Raw genomic sequence first — 16,598 nt, forward strand, 5'->3', positions numbered from 1 at the left:
ACAGCAAATGCTATGACAAATAACCTATGTTATGGTAATGCCTAGTGACCCTTCTATTGTATCTCGATGAAAAACTGAATGAAAACACAGGACGATACAAAACAACCAAATATCATAAAATATCACAAGGAGCACAGAATTAAAAGCAGGACTGCAGGAATGTACCAAGTAACAAAGACTGTTAACTACATCTTTTTATGGTGGCATATCTGTGTCTTCAGAAGGCATCTGATGGAGAGGAGTACAGCAAACGCAGAAAGCTGTAGCAGGCTCCTCCTTTCCATTAGGATTGGTGATAGGCATGTTTGAGAATGACTAGTGGGGAGCATATTGTAAGGACACAATCAACAGGTCTGTAACATCAGCAGAGTGCCTTACAAAGGGGAAGCATGTAGCTGGTGCTCAATGGGGCAGAAAAGTGAGCAAGCAAGAGAGACACAAAGCTAACATAGCTGGATGAAGCAGATTCTTCTTGCGCATCACCTATTTAGGCATAAGAGGAGCAAGACTGAATCTCAGAAGACTGTAGCAGCTGCATAATGTGGATATGAATTTGAGTTATGAAGACAAGTAAGAATGATCAAATTTTCAAGATGTATATGAACAAGTAGTAAGATTTGGCTGCACAACCAAAAAGGGGGATGCGATGAATTTCTGAATTACTAATGTGAATGATGGAGAAGATGGAGCTGTTACCATAAATGACAGTGACAGGAGTAAGTGCAATAATGGAAGAAGTAAGACTCATATTGCAGGAACCTGCAGGAAACTGCAAAGTGGAAATTTTAAAACATTCTACTAATATAGGAGAGTTAGTCTCAGTATCTTAAACCTAAAATTAATTTATCTTGGTTTATAAGAAGTGCTTCTTAGACAATAAAACTTACAATACAGACAAGTAAATAACAGGGAAAATAGTCATAGAATAATCCTCAGAGTAATTTATTTTTACCCACAGACCCATGTTAAAATCTAAGAACAATGAGAATTGTTCTTTACAAATAAAACCAGCAGAACACGTTCTGAAGTTATACCAGAGAGCTCAGTTTTACTTTAATGTGGGTAAAGGTTTGCCAAAAGCACTGTATCTCCTCTTAGAGCTAAGGTGGCATGAAGGACAATGGATAAACACTTTCAGAGTAATATGGTCTATATGACTCCTAATACTTTCTTCTCCATCCTCTTCACTTTTAAATGTCTCTCAGATAAAGAAAGCAAAATGGTGATTTGTTTTTCCATTTCAATAGGCTTTCACATTTCTCCTGATGATACGAAGAAAAAGGATAAGCCCTTCTAAACACTTGTTTCTTTTTGTTTTATGAAAGTAACAAAACAAGCACAATCTGACAGGAATTGTCAAAACAACTGTACTCTTACATCCACTGACCATGATCTACATCATGATCCTTCTCTAGATTATGGCTACCAAGCAATTAGTTATGAACCAATGCAGAAACCAAGACAGACACATGAACTGATGTATATGTGGTGAATACCAGAAGCTACCAAAGATCTTGGTAGGTTTTTTTTTGCATGTTTTACATGGTCTTTATAAAAACTTCAGGTCACAACTAACTGTAGTTAAAACCAAACAGCTTTTTCAAGGTTAGTGAGCCTGTATTGGCTTTTACTATGAAGATCTGTTTACTACTTCTAAGAGCAGTCTACTAGATTTCTTGCTAAGTTTATGAAAGGCTTTTAGTTTTTACTCTGTACATTACTGCTTCTACAGAAGCAAAAGGAGATGAGTTAGAAAGACAACTAGCAAACTGTATACTTTTAAAGGGGGCAATGACTGCAAGCAGTAGCCATTAGCATGAACTAAATTATGATTAGAACTGCAGTTTTTAATGGATTAACAGATTTCCAATTCAGACACTAAGAGAACAATGATCATAACAATCCAGACTGCACTCCTTCCCTCACACCCTCCATCTTCCCCAAACTAAGACAACATGCAGATAAGCAATTACAATCAACAATCTGGATTAATTAATCATAATGATCAGTAACAGATCAGAATTAATTGAACTGTAACAAATAGAAGTGAATTACCTCGTCTTCGCCCATAACTCCTCGCTGCATGCAAACAAAGGACAAATTGTAAAATGTCAAATAACTGTATCATGCCCACATACTAAAATATTTAAGATACGAAGAACCATGTGGGTAAGCAGTAAGTAAAAATCTGCATCTGTACTTGGTACTGGTAATTGTAGATGAGAATGCATTGAAGTCTCACATAAATACCATACTATTTTACTATTAAATTGATGTTAGCACCAGCTGTAAAGAACATTCTTTCAAATATTTCAACATCTTTAAACATCATCTTCACTTCATGTTAATTATGGATGAATTAATTATGGCAACTTTGCAATTCATCCTCAAAATGTCATTTGTATCTTACACAAGTGCCTAAATAACACACAGAGGGTACTGAAATTGTTAAAAGGAAAATACTACTGTAAAAAGCATGTAGCAAGTGTTAAATTAATCACAGAAACATCCTGGTCCACATGGAACAGTTTGTGCAGTCCTTTGCAGTGACAATGCAAATGCTGTAAGCCGTGACCTTCCTTTTTCACGAAAAGACCTAGCAGAAAATTAACCGCAAGGTTTTGTTTGAAACAAAAGATGCCTTGTGGTAGCAAATGAAATCAGGGCACAAGTCACAAGAAATAGCATTGTATCAAAAACACTGCACAAAGGCAAAGCAACAATTTTGCACAGACTGCAAGTAAATCCAAGATTTTCCTAACTTTGGAGTTTTGTAAGATTCTGAAAGAGATCATGGTTGTAGCTACAGTTCAGAAGACCATACTGATTGCTTCTCTGCCTGAAGGCTAAAAAACTAAAAATAGACAGATTGCTAATACAGAAACTGTTAAGCTTTGTGTAATTTCTTAGTTACATTTCCACAAAGTATTTTTTATTCCTGTTTCACAGACTCGGTATCTGAGAAAAAATACTTTAATCATTACACAGTATAGGTTAAGTATCCAAATAGATAATGTTACTATTAACCATAATGTCATAGCAACATTTAGGAACAGACTGCCATGTCTTGGCATTATTGTTGTGATTTTATGAGGCATCTGTACATACAATTCTCCTAAAAGCAACTGTTGTTCTGGGCCACTGAAATAGGTACAGATGCATAAAATCACTGATTCATAAATGTCATTCATTGTTCCATTCTCATATTATGAAATACTTATATCCTGGTACCTCCTATTTGATTAGGGGTTTTCAAAAATTTTATTAAATGTAACATTTTTTTTCCTTTGTTACCTTGATCTCTTCTGACTAGAAATTCAGTGGATTGCTTACAGAATTCTGAAAAATCTTTGTTTTTTCTCCCTTAGAACAGTTATTTTTTACACAACAGTCATCATCTTTCTATCCAACTTGCACTGAACTTGCTTTTACATTTATTCTCTCTCACCTGAAATTATTATTACTGAAGGGGACAGTTTTTGCTTCAAGGTTTTCAGATCCTCCAACTTTCTACTAGTAAGCCAAAACAGAAAAAAAACCACTTTCTGAAAGAGACATGGGTATCTAATGAAGTAGAGACACTTTAATTTAGATTTCTGACATCAAAATAGAGTCCACAAAATAGCGTATTATGTGTGACCAGCTCTCTCACTAGGTGCTGGGGAGACTGATGCGGAACTTCAGACACATTTTGTCCCTGAAGCCAGGCCCTCAGAAGACACGCAGTTCTGTGTCAGTGTTGCAGCATGTACAAATCTTCTCTGACTCCTGGCCAAAGTGACTCCCACATAGCATTAGCAGTAGCGTCACTAAGCCCTCGCCTAACCCCTACATGCCTTTTTTTTTTTCTCTGTAATTCCATCCACAAATAAAACTAGAGTAAGCAGGAAAATTCAAGTGCATCCCATTCACAGCAATGGTTGCAGCGCTGTGGTCTCTCTCAAAGGATAATACAGTGATGCATACTAATATTCATCTTTTGGCATAAGTGTCAGGACACTGCTTTTCTTCTCTTCTGCCCCTTTCAGTCCACCAAACCAGCTCAGCTATCTTCTTACATTTTCATAGTTAAGACAAGCTGATATGCAGAAAAATATTTTGTTACAGAACAAGTGAAGTATTTTTCTTTGTACATTCAAAAAAAAGGCAACAGTAATTTTAAGGAAAATCAAAAAAAGGGTTATTAAAATGTTAAAAACCCCAGTGCAGTTGAACTTAAAATGGTAGATGCTGCAGTATTTATACATATGGAAATTACAATGGTGTACCAAAGTTATCTGTGTATTTCTTGCTTCAGCAAAACAATGAAATCAGGGAAAACAGGAGAAAAACTACCTGATGTTGTCACATCACTTACTTTACTTGTATGGCAAACCTTCCTCCCTAAAATTTAACCGTCTTGCTCATTTAGATTACAAACTAGTCTGGGGAGGGATCTAGTGCTACTCTGCATCAAGTAAAATGCAGAATTTCTGTATTTATTAGAATAATATGCATATAATGTTTTACACCTTACAGAGCATGCATGCCTACAGAGCATGGCACCTGTATAAATACATTTAATTACAGGTTTATCTATACATCCAGATTACACAGATGTATTTAACGTACACATAATCAGTGCATATGTTTATAGATAAATAATTGCAGGGAAGACAGCTCTTTTGGAAGAGGCCAGACACTGCAGGCAAATAACTGATTTACAGCAACAACACAGGAGAGATTAAACTGTTTTCCTTAACTTGTCCAAATAGTAAGTCATAGAGAAATTTGTCTTTTAGTTTATAAAGCTGGATATTTTAATTAGCCAGTAACATGGAAGGATTTCACATGAGTGAGAATGCATGAAAGACACATTTATTCTAGAAAATATAAATTAGGCAACACATACAAGAATTATAATGAAGCCCAACAAAAATGAAATCCAGTAACACTGGAACCTTCCAAAATTAAGGGACTATCTTTGTTGTATATACAACTTTTTAGCTAAAACCTTATTTTTCTATACCCCTGAAGTTGCCTACTAATGCAGCTTACACACATTGGAAAAATTAAAATCCCCCTTTCTGCAATGTAAATCAGCTCACAAATTTAAGACAGAAGTAAATACATTTTCTGTGCATGCTTATCTAACATCAAGACAGTAGAACTTGTACATCATGTGAGCAATGCTACCACAAAGATACCAAATGTAGTGTTTCATTTTATTCACATATTTCAAATATGTACCAGAGATTAGATATGCACATATTGAAGTAACTCAACTGAATGACAGAGCTGAATTAAAAATACGATATTGTATATCAGGAAAAACTACCAGGCAAACTTCTCACATAGATAACTGTAAAGTTTATAGAAAGATAAAATACTATTTGTCATTAACATTCCGACATAACGATCGAATAGCGACAGAGACATGATGCAGCCTTTTTCATTAATAACTGTAATTTAAAGAAATCCATAAAAAATTATAGCAACAATTTCCCAAGAGTCTAGACTAAACGGGGTAGGTGCCTAATTCCCATTTTATTCTATTGGATTTGGGTGCCCAAATTCCATTTAGATTTCTTTAAAAATAACATCTTCATAGATTTTAAGGCTGAAAGACATCACTATGACCATTCAAGCTTGGCATGCCTAAAAGGCTACAGAAGCTCATTTAGCAATTCCTGTATAGGAAGTTTAGTAATTTCTGTTTGAAGTAAACCAGCTTTCCTTAGAAGCACAACCACTTATAGTATCTCTAACAAGTCTAATATGCCCTTGCTAAACTAATCAAACACAGAATTACATTTCAATAGCCATTGAAAAAATTCAATGCATTAAAATTACAGAAGGTGGAGGGAACCCTGTAACGGGGAAAAACACCCTACATCTCAATAAACTTGACTCTTGCATTATTACTTGCTTCAAAAATGTTTTCGCTAAACTGACAAAGATGTACTCAGGTATTTTAAAGTATCTTTTTTTTTTGACTTTTGAGAGATAACAGTCATTAAAAATGCATTGCTTTTTTTACAGCTTAAGCTGAAACAGATATATAATTATAATATACATAATTTATTAAAACACATAAATCAGGTTTCCTTTGGTTCATTTCATTAATTTAAATAATGAAAACTGTAAATATTAATATTAGGTACAGTTCAGTAAGCACACTTTAAATGAGTTGGAAAAAAAAAATCTATCATTTAAGAAGAGGAAAAATGACCTAAAAAAAAGTTTTATCTAGAAGTGCTTTGTCTTAAAAGGGCTGCACAATTTCAGCCTGGCTCATGTCAGAACCTTTCTGGGATCCAGAGATACCAACTCACTGAAATTAATCCACCTAAAATTCAGAGAGGGTCAGTGTTAAGTATTAATGCATGCACAAATGGGCTGAGGATGTTTAAAAATATCTGTGATTTGCTTTCATGAAGTCTGGTATTCCTACTCCTCCTCACAGCTACTACAGTACTTACTGAGAAACTAAGGGACAAATGTGAGTATTTGAATTACCAACTCTTCTTCTCCTCCCAATTCTCCCTCTAAGGCATCAGTTACAGGGATAGAGGGAAATGTTAGCTTGAATCCACCTAAGTGGAGAAGGAAATTGAAGTCTACAACTTCATAGGTGTTCAAACCATAATTCTCATTACTGCACATCCGGAGGAAGCCCCTCAATTCCTGCTAAGAAAGAAAGGTTGTGCTGAGTTTGAGCAGCTGGAGCTTCCCAAAAGCTGTTCCCAGTGCTTCTGTTCTTGAGCTGTACGAAGCTGCAGTTAAGACACACCAATCTGAAGAGGCTCTGAAGAGTGTTCCTGACTGCACTGGCCTGCACCGACAGCCACATCAGACTCCAGCTATGTGATACAGAATAGGTGTCTACAACAAGGCTCTGAATTAAATTCTAAAGGGCATAATTTTAAAAATTGTGTGTTGCAGCACCTTTTAGATACTCAAACTGTTATTTTTATCTCACCTACTGAAGGCTGAAAATAATACAGCAGCTTTTTAAGAGGACAGCAGTCACACTAAGTGCTGCCTTTCAAAGTACAAGAGAAACCACACCAGTGTTAAAAGCAAAATATTCTTCAGTGCATGTTCTTTCTAGCTTTGTGGTAAGGTTTCACGATAGACTGGTACCACTGTGTTTTCCTAGTGTCCATGGTAACAACAAACCCCTTTTTTCCTAGCTATTCCAGAGTTAGAATACTTCCCATGTGCTTTTCAGCATGCAAAACTCTAAAAAGAGAAGTTCAACATTCTAAGTAAAAATAAAATGAATTAAAATATTAATTTCTTGCACCCATCTTATTGAAGAATTTGTTTCTCTTAATACCTTCCCATCTAACACTTCCTTGTACAGCAGCAGATAAAGCCAACTGCACATGTATCACCTGAACAAACCAGTTTGCAGAATAGGTCTTAAAGCTGTAGTTAAATACAGAAAGTTAAATGTTGTATATGTTGTGACAGCAAGTACATTGATACTCAGTGTAGAGGAATCAAGACTGTGTTGGCTAAACACTGATTTTATTTCAACAGTTGAGTACCTATTTTTTCTTTTCAAGATATTCCATTATCCTAAAATTACCCATTCAATACCAAAGGATCTACTTCTTCAAATGTCCATTGTGCAGTATTTTCCTTTACTGGGTATAAAGATAAACCTTAATTTCCTTAAGATTTTAAACATTTACTAAGCGTTACACAGGGAAAATACATATTTGTTTAAATTTTACATCCATTTGCACAAGTGTAAATGATTGTGCAAAATGGGCAAGCAATTAAAAATAAAACTCCAAAAAACCCCTTCCACACAATTTCAATCCTGAAAAAACATATTCTGACCATATTTTTAATAAAAATACTGCTAACATTTAGATTCATCAAGTCAATGATAAGTGTACTTCCTCTGTGTACAACAGCTTCCATGTTTTCTAATCTAGAGAAGCTGTGGCACTACAGCTCTAATTTCTCCAAATGTAGAAAACATTGTGTGCAAAACCCCTGATTTATTATTGACTTAGATGGATTACCAAGCTGTGCTTCCTTCTTTAGCCTTGAACAAAGGCTAAAGTTCATGCCTTCACTGAATAGCAGATGTTCATGAAGTTTGACCTACTAGGAGAGGAACATGAACATGAACTCTAACTTCAGCATATTTCACGGTAGACACATGCTTGACAAAGCCATTTCCAAAAACCCCAACAAAAAAAAAAAAGTTATTTCACATGAGTCTAATACAAAGTGTCTAGTTCACTCTTTATTTACCCAGTATAGAAAAACGTGTTTCTGGCCTTCTTATTTTTCTAATTCCTGTTTCAGTATAACAGATTTCTTACAGCTCTTTGGAAAACATACTCCTGGTTTGCTTGAGAACAAAAAAGAATAGTGCATCATTACGAGCATTTCAGATTTCCAATAAGCTAGATATAATGAAAGGCTGTTTCAAGATTAGCTCTCGCCAGTCAACTCCAAAAAATGGCAACAGTCCCACTGGTGCTGAAGACTAGAGGCAAGTAATTCAGGAACAGAATAAAATAGCATAATTTTATACCAACATGTCAGATTTAAGCTAAGCTAGAGATAATTAGAAACTGTTATAAGATTAGAACTTACCATTTAACATCAGAAGATTGTCAGTCCCCGGATGTGGATAACTCAAGCGACCTTAAAAGAAAACAAAACCCAAAGAACGAAACAAATGCAGAGCTTTTAGCTATTATGTTAGAAAAAATAATGAAAAATCATTGCTTAGAATTTGCCTAAGGGAAATAAAGAGGTAATATTTAACTCCAATCACATTAACCAACAATACCCTTGACCCAAGTTGAAGCTGACAAGAACAGACTTCTTAACCTTAATTCTCTGGTCATAAGATCCGCAGTGTACTTTGGGATCAGCTCCAATAGGATAAAGCCACTCTTTGTTTCATGACACCCAGAAATAGTGCTGACTGCTTTAGTCGTCTCTTTCACAGTGACTGTGAATAACTGCACTATGCACATCATTTAAAAGAGTGGCATTTCTACAACTTAGTGCTTCTCTACTGAATCAATTTAAGAAAAATCATGTTAATAGCAATCAAGGCATGAAAATTTTATTAACTGATTTATGACTCCATCTTGGTGTATTTCATATAAGCCTGGTATGTAATATTTTTCAGTAAGTCTAGCAAAATTAGAGCAGTTTTTTACCTACAGATTCAACAAAATTAAAGACTATTACAGATAACATTTTCAGCATTTTAAACTGAATAAAAAATTACATGAAAACCTTACACCCTGACATTAGAATTTTTCAAGAATTGCATTTTACTACACTGGTGGCACATTATACTTTAGTAGTTAAATGAATGGTTTAAAATGCACAGCTGAGGTGTCTGTTCAGTACAAATTCCTTTTTATTAAAGGAGATTTCTTCTGTTTACAGGAAGCTGCAAACATACCAGTAGTGCACACTGACCTAGAGAGACATTTACAATAGCTGCTGTGTTTGGAAAAACTGTGGTTTAATGTGCAAAAAACTGCATTGCCATCTATCTTGCTATTCAAACATACTTGCTTGCTTATAATCTGAAGAATAGGTATACATTTATATGCATACATACATATATGTGTGTGTGTGTATATATATATATACGTATATATGAATACTTTCACTTAACAGGTAAATCTTTTGAAGGAAATGGGAATGCTTGTAGAGACATAAAGAAGAACCCAGTCTGGAAGCAATGGGCATGTGCAACTCACACATGCTTACAGGGTCATACATATGGACGTGGCTTGCAAGAAAAAGAAACCACAGGGGAAAAAAAAAAAAAAGAAAACCAAGTCAGCAATCTATATATTAAGGCTGTCTAGAAATTCTTATCATACTGTGTTTGGTCCCCTACTGCTGGTAAACCTATGAGCTTAGCAGCAAGACTAGAAATTTCTTGAAATATTTCTGAGTCCCAAGGGACACCTTTGGGGTTGAACAAAAAACATTTTTGTTGTAAATCTGTAAATAATATGGTTTAATTTTTGCTCTTCTCCTTTAAGAAACCAACAGGGTAATTTTCTGCCAAAAAATAATTTGAAAATGCACACATTGCAAACTCTGAAATGTAAAACTTCAAAATAGCAAGATTAAGATAATTTAGGAAATTTTGTTCAGCCTTATTATTTACAGGCATTATGGCAAGAAGATTTTTGTACAGCTATGTGCTATTTCTCTTCCCACAGATTTTATTATTGTGAGAATGGATGGTATCAGAACACCTGCAGATTAGGTTAGAACAATTTTCTGTTGAATTTGGAAGCACTGAAAGGCTAGGGCAGGCTCCTGGAGAAGGACAGATGAATGCCACCCAGAAGGACTCTGCTGTCTTCTCTAACTTCTACAGAATCTTTGAGCAGACTTAGGCAAAATACTAAACAAAAACCTTTGTAGGAGCCTCTGTCTTTATGTTTCTTGTCTTCAAAATGTCCAGTTTTAATACATTTTTCTGTCATACTGAACATCTACAGCAATACCTGCTGTTTCTTGGAACTATAAAAATTCTGCCCTTCTAGCAATGCATGCTGGGAAATGCACAGGGAAAGAATTGGGAAAAAGGCATCCTTATATTGCAATATGGGAGCTGCCACTGGTTCTTTGCTCTAGCAAGGCTAATACTCATTTGTCTAGCAGCAAGAATTTCACAAGATCACCGTCATATCATGTTTACATACACTGCTATAGAAATACTTGCAACAATATGAGGTGTTCCTTGCAAATCAGAATGCTGTATTTATCTAAAACAACAAAAGAAATTGTGAGACATCATTATCTTGAACTTCCTTCAGTCTGTGGTTACAGTCTTTCTCCCCATCTGAATTTATCCTCTTTTCCTATTTAGCAAGAGAGATAAAGGCCAGGTTTTTTTTTCCCCTGCAATTACTTCATAAACAAAAGTCAGATTTAAGGCCTAGAAAGAGAGAGAAGCCCACCAGTGTCAATACCTGGGGAAGAAAACTTCTAAAAAATAGTAAAATCTAGGTTTACAACTCCACTTTTGCGTTCTTTTGCTTTTTCGCCCCTTATAGCTTCACAAATAAGCTGCATCTGAAACACAGATGCCAAGCTGAAATAATCAAGGACTTCTCACTGAATGGAAGGGAAGGAGTGCATCAGGCATCTGAGCCCACCACTGCAGCCCACAATCCTGATTTCATAATAAATGATTTCAAGATTAAAAAGGAAAACAAGTAATACTATTCAGCACACTGCTGTATTGATACTTCTAAGTCTTTTCACACAATTATTCCAATGAAATCACACTTAACTGCATTCTGACGAACTAAACCCCTGTATTTGCTACCTGGTCTAATACTTGCACTTAAAACTTTAAGAACATTTTAAACATAGAATGTTTACTTACTTTTTCAAAACACAATCACTGCTACTTATTTATATTGTTAATTTAGATTCTTATCCCTCAGATTAATCTGCTGAACTGAAATGCATTGTTTTCTAGGCTGTCCACCTGAATTTCATGACATACATAAATTTAGAACATTTCACATGTGAAACTGAGTTCATTTTTATACAGTGCTCAGATCACAGTATTTTTTTAACAGGTTATTCTAGGTAAATGGACATTTACTGTATTAAACCTCACTTAAAATATCAGTATGTAGAATACAGAAGATGGGAGTACCATCTTGTAACAATTTACTTTGCTTCTATCACATACATCTTTTTAGCTGGCTATTTTCACTCTATTTTTTTCGACACATTAAAAAAAAAAGACACCACTTTAAGAACAAGGCACGAATCCTATCTAATCCCATCCTGCTTCAATATCAGTAATGTAGAATTGTATAAACCATTCGATGGTCTTCTAGCAGTTCCAGTGGCCTCCACCTGCTTAAAAAAGTAGTTTTAATAATAAAGATGATGGAGAAGTTTGAAATCAACTACCAGTTAGAGAATATCTAATATTTAAATAATAGACTTAGTCCATTCCTGAAAAATGGAAAGTAATTAATTCACTATCCCTCTATAGAACACAAAATTTATAAGCTGCTACTATCTGGAACAAATACAATGCCTAACATCACCGTTCTGTATCAGAAAGATCATCATGTTATAAAAATTTTCTCTGTGCAAACCTGAACTTGCAACTTCACCATGTTACTGCTAATTAACAATTCTCATGTATCATGGCTAAATTGAAACTAACATTGCTAAGAAGCAGGTATGCCTGACACTTCCTATGCAACTAGAGTTCTATTAAACCTAACCTCCTCTTCCTTATCTAAATGTAATTAAAATTAACAGAACTGCCTGCCTGGTACATATTTCTCAATGCATTCTTCTGTAAGGACAGAAAAAAACCAAAAAGCTTCAAATAAATTTTGGTGGGTCAGTTTATCCACTGAATCCAATTAGAAGTCTTGCTAATCCAAACCATGAGGAAAGACTAACAACTTAGTTTTAGCAACATTTCTGTAATCTCATGTTACTGATAGGGGCAATGAAAATTCAAATTTTTGTAAACTTCTCAGCATACATATGTAGTGGTGCTTACTCACTTTTCATTTTAAGGCAAATTCACATCTACTTTTAGAAATGCATACTTCCTATTCCTATTTAACTAAACTGTTGGAAGGAATCCCCATATATTAAAGCATTACTGTTTTAAACATTACTGACTCACAGATTCACAAGTTTGGTATTTCATGTCTACTCTCCCCATTTTTAAAAAAAGTCTTCATTTGTTGTATGAAGAGATTGAGAATCAAAAATTCCTTATCCTTTTTCCTTGTTTTTCAAGGGATCTCCTGACTAGAAGAAAAAAAGCTTCCAAGTCAAGCTTTTCCCAGTAAGTGTTAATGGCTGAGGATCACAGCAGTTTCAAAACGCATAGTTTTTGGAATCAGTGTAGTTAAGACAACAGCACAAACCCGTGTTTGGACTACACCTAGTTACAGAAAGCCTGGAGACTGCACTTTCCAATGCCTGCATATGAATTATGCAAGCCAGAACGAGGCCAAATGGGTTCTCTTTGATAGTCCATCTATTCAGACAAATCAAGTCTCTCAGTCTTAAATATATTCTTTTATCAGAAAAAAGTTTCTATGACAGAAAGAAGAAACAATCTGTATGTAAGATCTCAAAGCCTTTTATGTGACTAGGGAGAGAATTTTTTCCTATTTTCTTCAGCCTCAGAAACTCTTTTCTGAGCACAATTTGAACTACTCTAGGAAGAAACTGTGCAGCTTTAAACTTTAGAGCTTCATAACACAAAATATAAAACAAATGTCTTTGAAAGCAAAACTTTCCATATGCAAAGGAAGACAATGTTCTCTGTGCCAGAGTCTTTACTAGAAAAATGTTTAAAGCAGCAAATAAGAAATACCGTTAAATCACTGCCTCCTCAGTACTAATAGATACTGCATACAAAATATAACCACCGCTTCTAAGCTTTCCCCATAAACTGTTTCAGCCCAAAAGCATTGACTTTCCTGCTTCCTGACAGCAAAATGCATTGATATTTGGGGGAGAAGAAGGGGAAAAAAGAAAAGTAAGTACACAAGTGGTATGTCTGAAGTTATACTAGCAATACCTATATATGTCAGGCTATCAGCATTTTAATTCTTTTCTCAATTGTTTTAAGGACTATTAGAAGAATAAAAAGGGTATTTAAGAACAATGATATAAAAATGAATTATTTTAACTTCAGTTATATTTCACTAAAATTGAATGGATGGGATAATTTTAAACATTACTTAAGATCTTGTTATGAAACGCATTTCAAGAATGCTGCATGGGAAGGATTAGTTTTAATACAATCAGTATTTCTGCTGAAATGACTAGTAAAGTCAAACATCTTCTCCCTATTACCCTACCTTGAAAATATCTTATCGAAAGCTAAAAATTACTTTTTTTTTGATCATGTCTGTTGTAATGATGAAACTTTGTCTAAGTGAAGCCAAAACTAGTCATCTATAAACAATTTTCTGGCAGGCATAAACTTAGCTTTCAGTGAATCATAATTGAAATAGTTTTTTTCAAGTTCATGAAAGCAGAAGTGGTGAAATTTGACTTGCTCCTAAAATGGATCTTGACATGCAAAACGTAAAGCTATGAGATAGTCACAGACTGTCTGGTCTTCATTGTGAAAAATCTGAGACAAGATGCTTAGTCATACTCCAGATATTGTAAGCAGCTAAATCTGAAACACGTGCTTAAAATTCCAGGGACTTTCATTTTACTGCTATGATCAGATATAAAAGATGCATTGTTTTAGTGTGCTACAATTTACTTGAGAACTTGTCATAAAAATATTCTCTAGTTACAAAATACTATTTAGTTACAACAATATATGTTCTATATTAATAAGAGCAACAAATAATAATATTAATAATAATAACAACAATAATATTCTTAATCCTGTGTATTCTGCAAGCAAATATGATGGAGTTTTAAGTAAATGTCAGATTTTCTCTGGTGAAAAGTCACAAAGACTGATATAACCAAGTTAGAGTTTCATGGCTGGCAGGGAGAAGAAAATAAAGAAGTTAAAGTTGCTCAGAAATTACAGAAATGCCAATTAACGGTGAAAAAAATCAGAAGAGAGTAGAGAAGAACTAAAAGGTTGTTACAGCACGAGGTCACTTCCTCCAATTTCCAGTCCATAAGGAACATTTCTCATGCCTTACTGTTAATAACTTAGCTGTTTCAGCTGAAATCACACCCACAGAGAAAAAATACCTTATCCAATCAACTTAAATAGCAGCACACAATTACTCTATTTAAATTCAGCTGGCATGTGCATTGTTCACTGGCACTCGAACAGAAAAATGGGTTTTCTTTGAGTTCATCACTATCTATGGCTTCCATCTGTTTTAGTTCAAACATAAAGCTTCGCAGAATTTTCACTGCAAGAACATGATGGTGAAACTGTTAAAAAAAAATAAATCTCTTAACTATAGACTGACACCATATTCTCATGTCCCTAGAAAGCACAGATGGAAACTACTGAGTTTTTCAAGGTATCTACGTATGAACCAAATTAACTTTCAAATCTTAAAGCTTTGTCTTGTCTTACTTTCCTTGGAAAATTATTATTGGAAATACACAATTTTCATCTATTGCAACATAATGAAGTACGAAGAGATGAATAAAAATAAAAATTGGTATTTTCTGTGCTCACTGTGCCTCCGAAATCTCTTCTGAATTACAAAGCCAAAATTAAAACAGTGAGATGGCAGGGGGAACCGAGCAACCACTTCCACTTGTCATGTCAGCGTGCATAGAAAGAAGAAACAGACTGGTTTTCATTTTCAGGAATGTGAGAGGTGCCAATGGCAAATATTGCAATAGAAGATCTGCATTCTCTACCTTTATGCCTAAGAGCAGCTTTCAGACAAGGCAAGACGTATTAGTCACCACCTGAGTGTGGCAAATAGAAGCAAGAATGCTGTGTAAGAGGAATGATACACCTGGTCACACTGTCTTTGATGAGATATGCGTGCTTTTAGCACACAGCAGTTACCACTGGGCTAGTTGTTTACAGGTTTCAAACCTTTTGTGTTAATTATGTTTTGCAAACATGTAGAATAGACGTAAACTGAATTTAATAATGGACTTAAATGATAAAATTGCTAAAGTGGAATTAATTTTCTCTAGGCAGTAAGAAAGAAGAGATCAGATTGAAAAACACCTATGAAAATTTAATTTTCACTTACTTTAAAGTCAAGGAAAATTAACTGTTTAAGTAAATGCTATATACTTATAGATGCTCTGTAGTGATTTTCAGCTCGGGAAAACACTCCAAACTTTTGGCTATTTTAAATCTTAAAATACTATTAAGCGCTATCTGAATGCTGCAGGTCTTCCAACTGATTACACAGATCTTAAGACAATCATGAGCAGACTAGCAAGGTGTCCTTCAAATTAGGAGAACAACAGGCCTTTCTGTGCTAACGTAATATATAAGTATAGGAGCCTCTAGAAATGGAGAATGAATGGGAGTAAATAATGCTGAAAAAAAACCTGTTTTGTTTTTTTAATTGCTTCAATACAGGGATTTAATTTCTACAAAGCAAGTCTGAAGTCTTGGATAATTTTAAAATTAGACTGTGTTAGTCTAATTAGAACACCACAAATGAAGCAACATTTGACCAGTCCAAGTAAAATGGTTTGAGTTCCCTGCCCCAATATTCAATAGTAAATGCTACCTGAGAAAGTATGGAAAAACAGAATTCACAACAGTTAATGCACAATGAACAAAGGAGTTAGAATGGAAGCCCACATATGCTAGCTATATGCTTAACTGCCATGGCCAAATGATTTAATAGAGCCCAGAACAGTCAGAGGAACCAGCATCCTAAAGCCAACTGTATTTCTGGACTTCTACAGATTGGATGCATTAGTACCCTCCAGTAGATTTGAAAAAATATTTAAAAGGACAAAACCTGATTTTATCAATGGACTTTAGTTTTCTTTTCAGCTTCAATGACAGAGAAAGGGAAAATTAACTGGCAACACTAGGGATGGTTTTTTCTATGTAACTGTGAAGCAACATTTTCAGTAAAAGACAGCTTAAGATAGACTTTTCATTCCAGTGAGAAAATAGTTCA

General features: G+C 34.8%; 1 protein-coding gene across 11 annotated transcripts in view; it reads right to left on the reverse strand.

The window, feature by feature from the left end:
• The window catches only part of CPEB2 (cytoplasmic polyadenylation element binding protein 2), a 54,364-nt gene that overhangs the window by 22,162 nt on the left and 15,604 nt on the right, over positions 1-16,598 (reverse strand). For 6 of the 11 annotated variants that reach the window (XM_069014413.1, XM_069014411.1, XM_069014419.1 and 3 more), the window contains 2 exons: positions 8,605-8,655; positions 2,056-2,079 (listed from right to left, as the gene is read on the reverse strand). The exons of 1 other annotated variant lie outside the window; for it this stretch is intronic. In XM_069014413.1, coding sequence (XP_068870514.1) covers positions 2,056-2,079; positions 8,605-8,655 — 75 coding nt within the window. 4 more of the 11 variants (XM_069014414.1, XM_069014412.1, XM_069014420.1 and 1 more) reach the window with 3 other exon arrangements.

This window comes from Aphelocoma coerulescens, chromosome 4, assembly GCF_041296385.1.
Source record: "Aphelocoma coerulescens isolate FSJ_1873_10779 chromosome 4, UR_Acoe_1.0, whole genome shotgun sequence".
In the NCBI taxonomy this organism is placed as follows: Eukaryota; Metazoa; Chordata; class Aves; order Passeriformes; family Corvidae; genus Aphelocoma; species Aphelocoma coerulescens.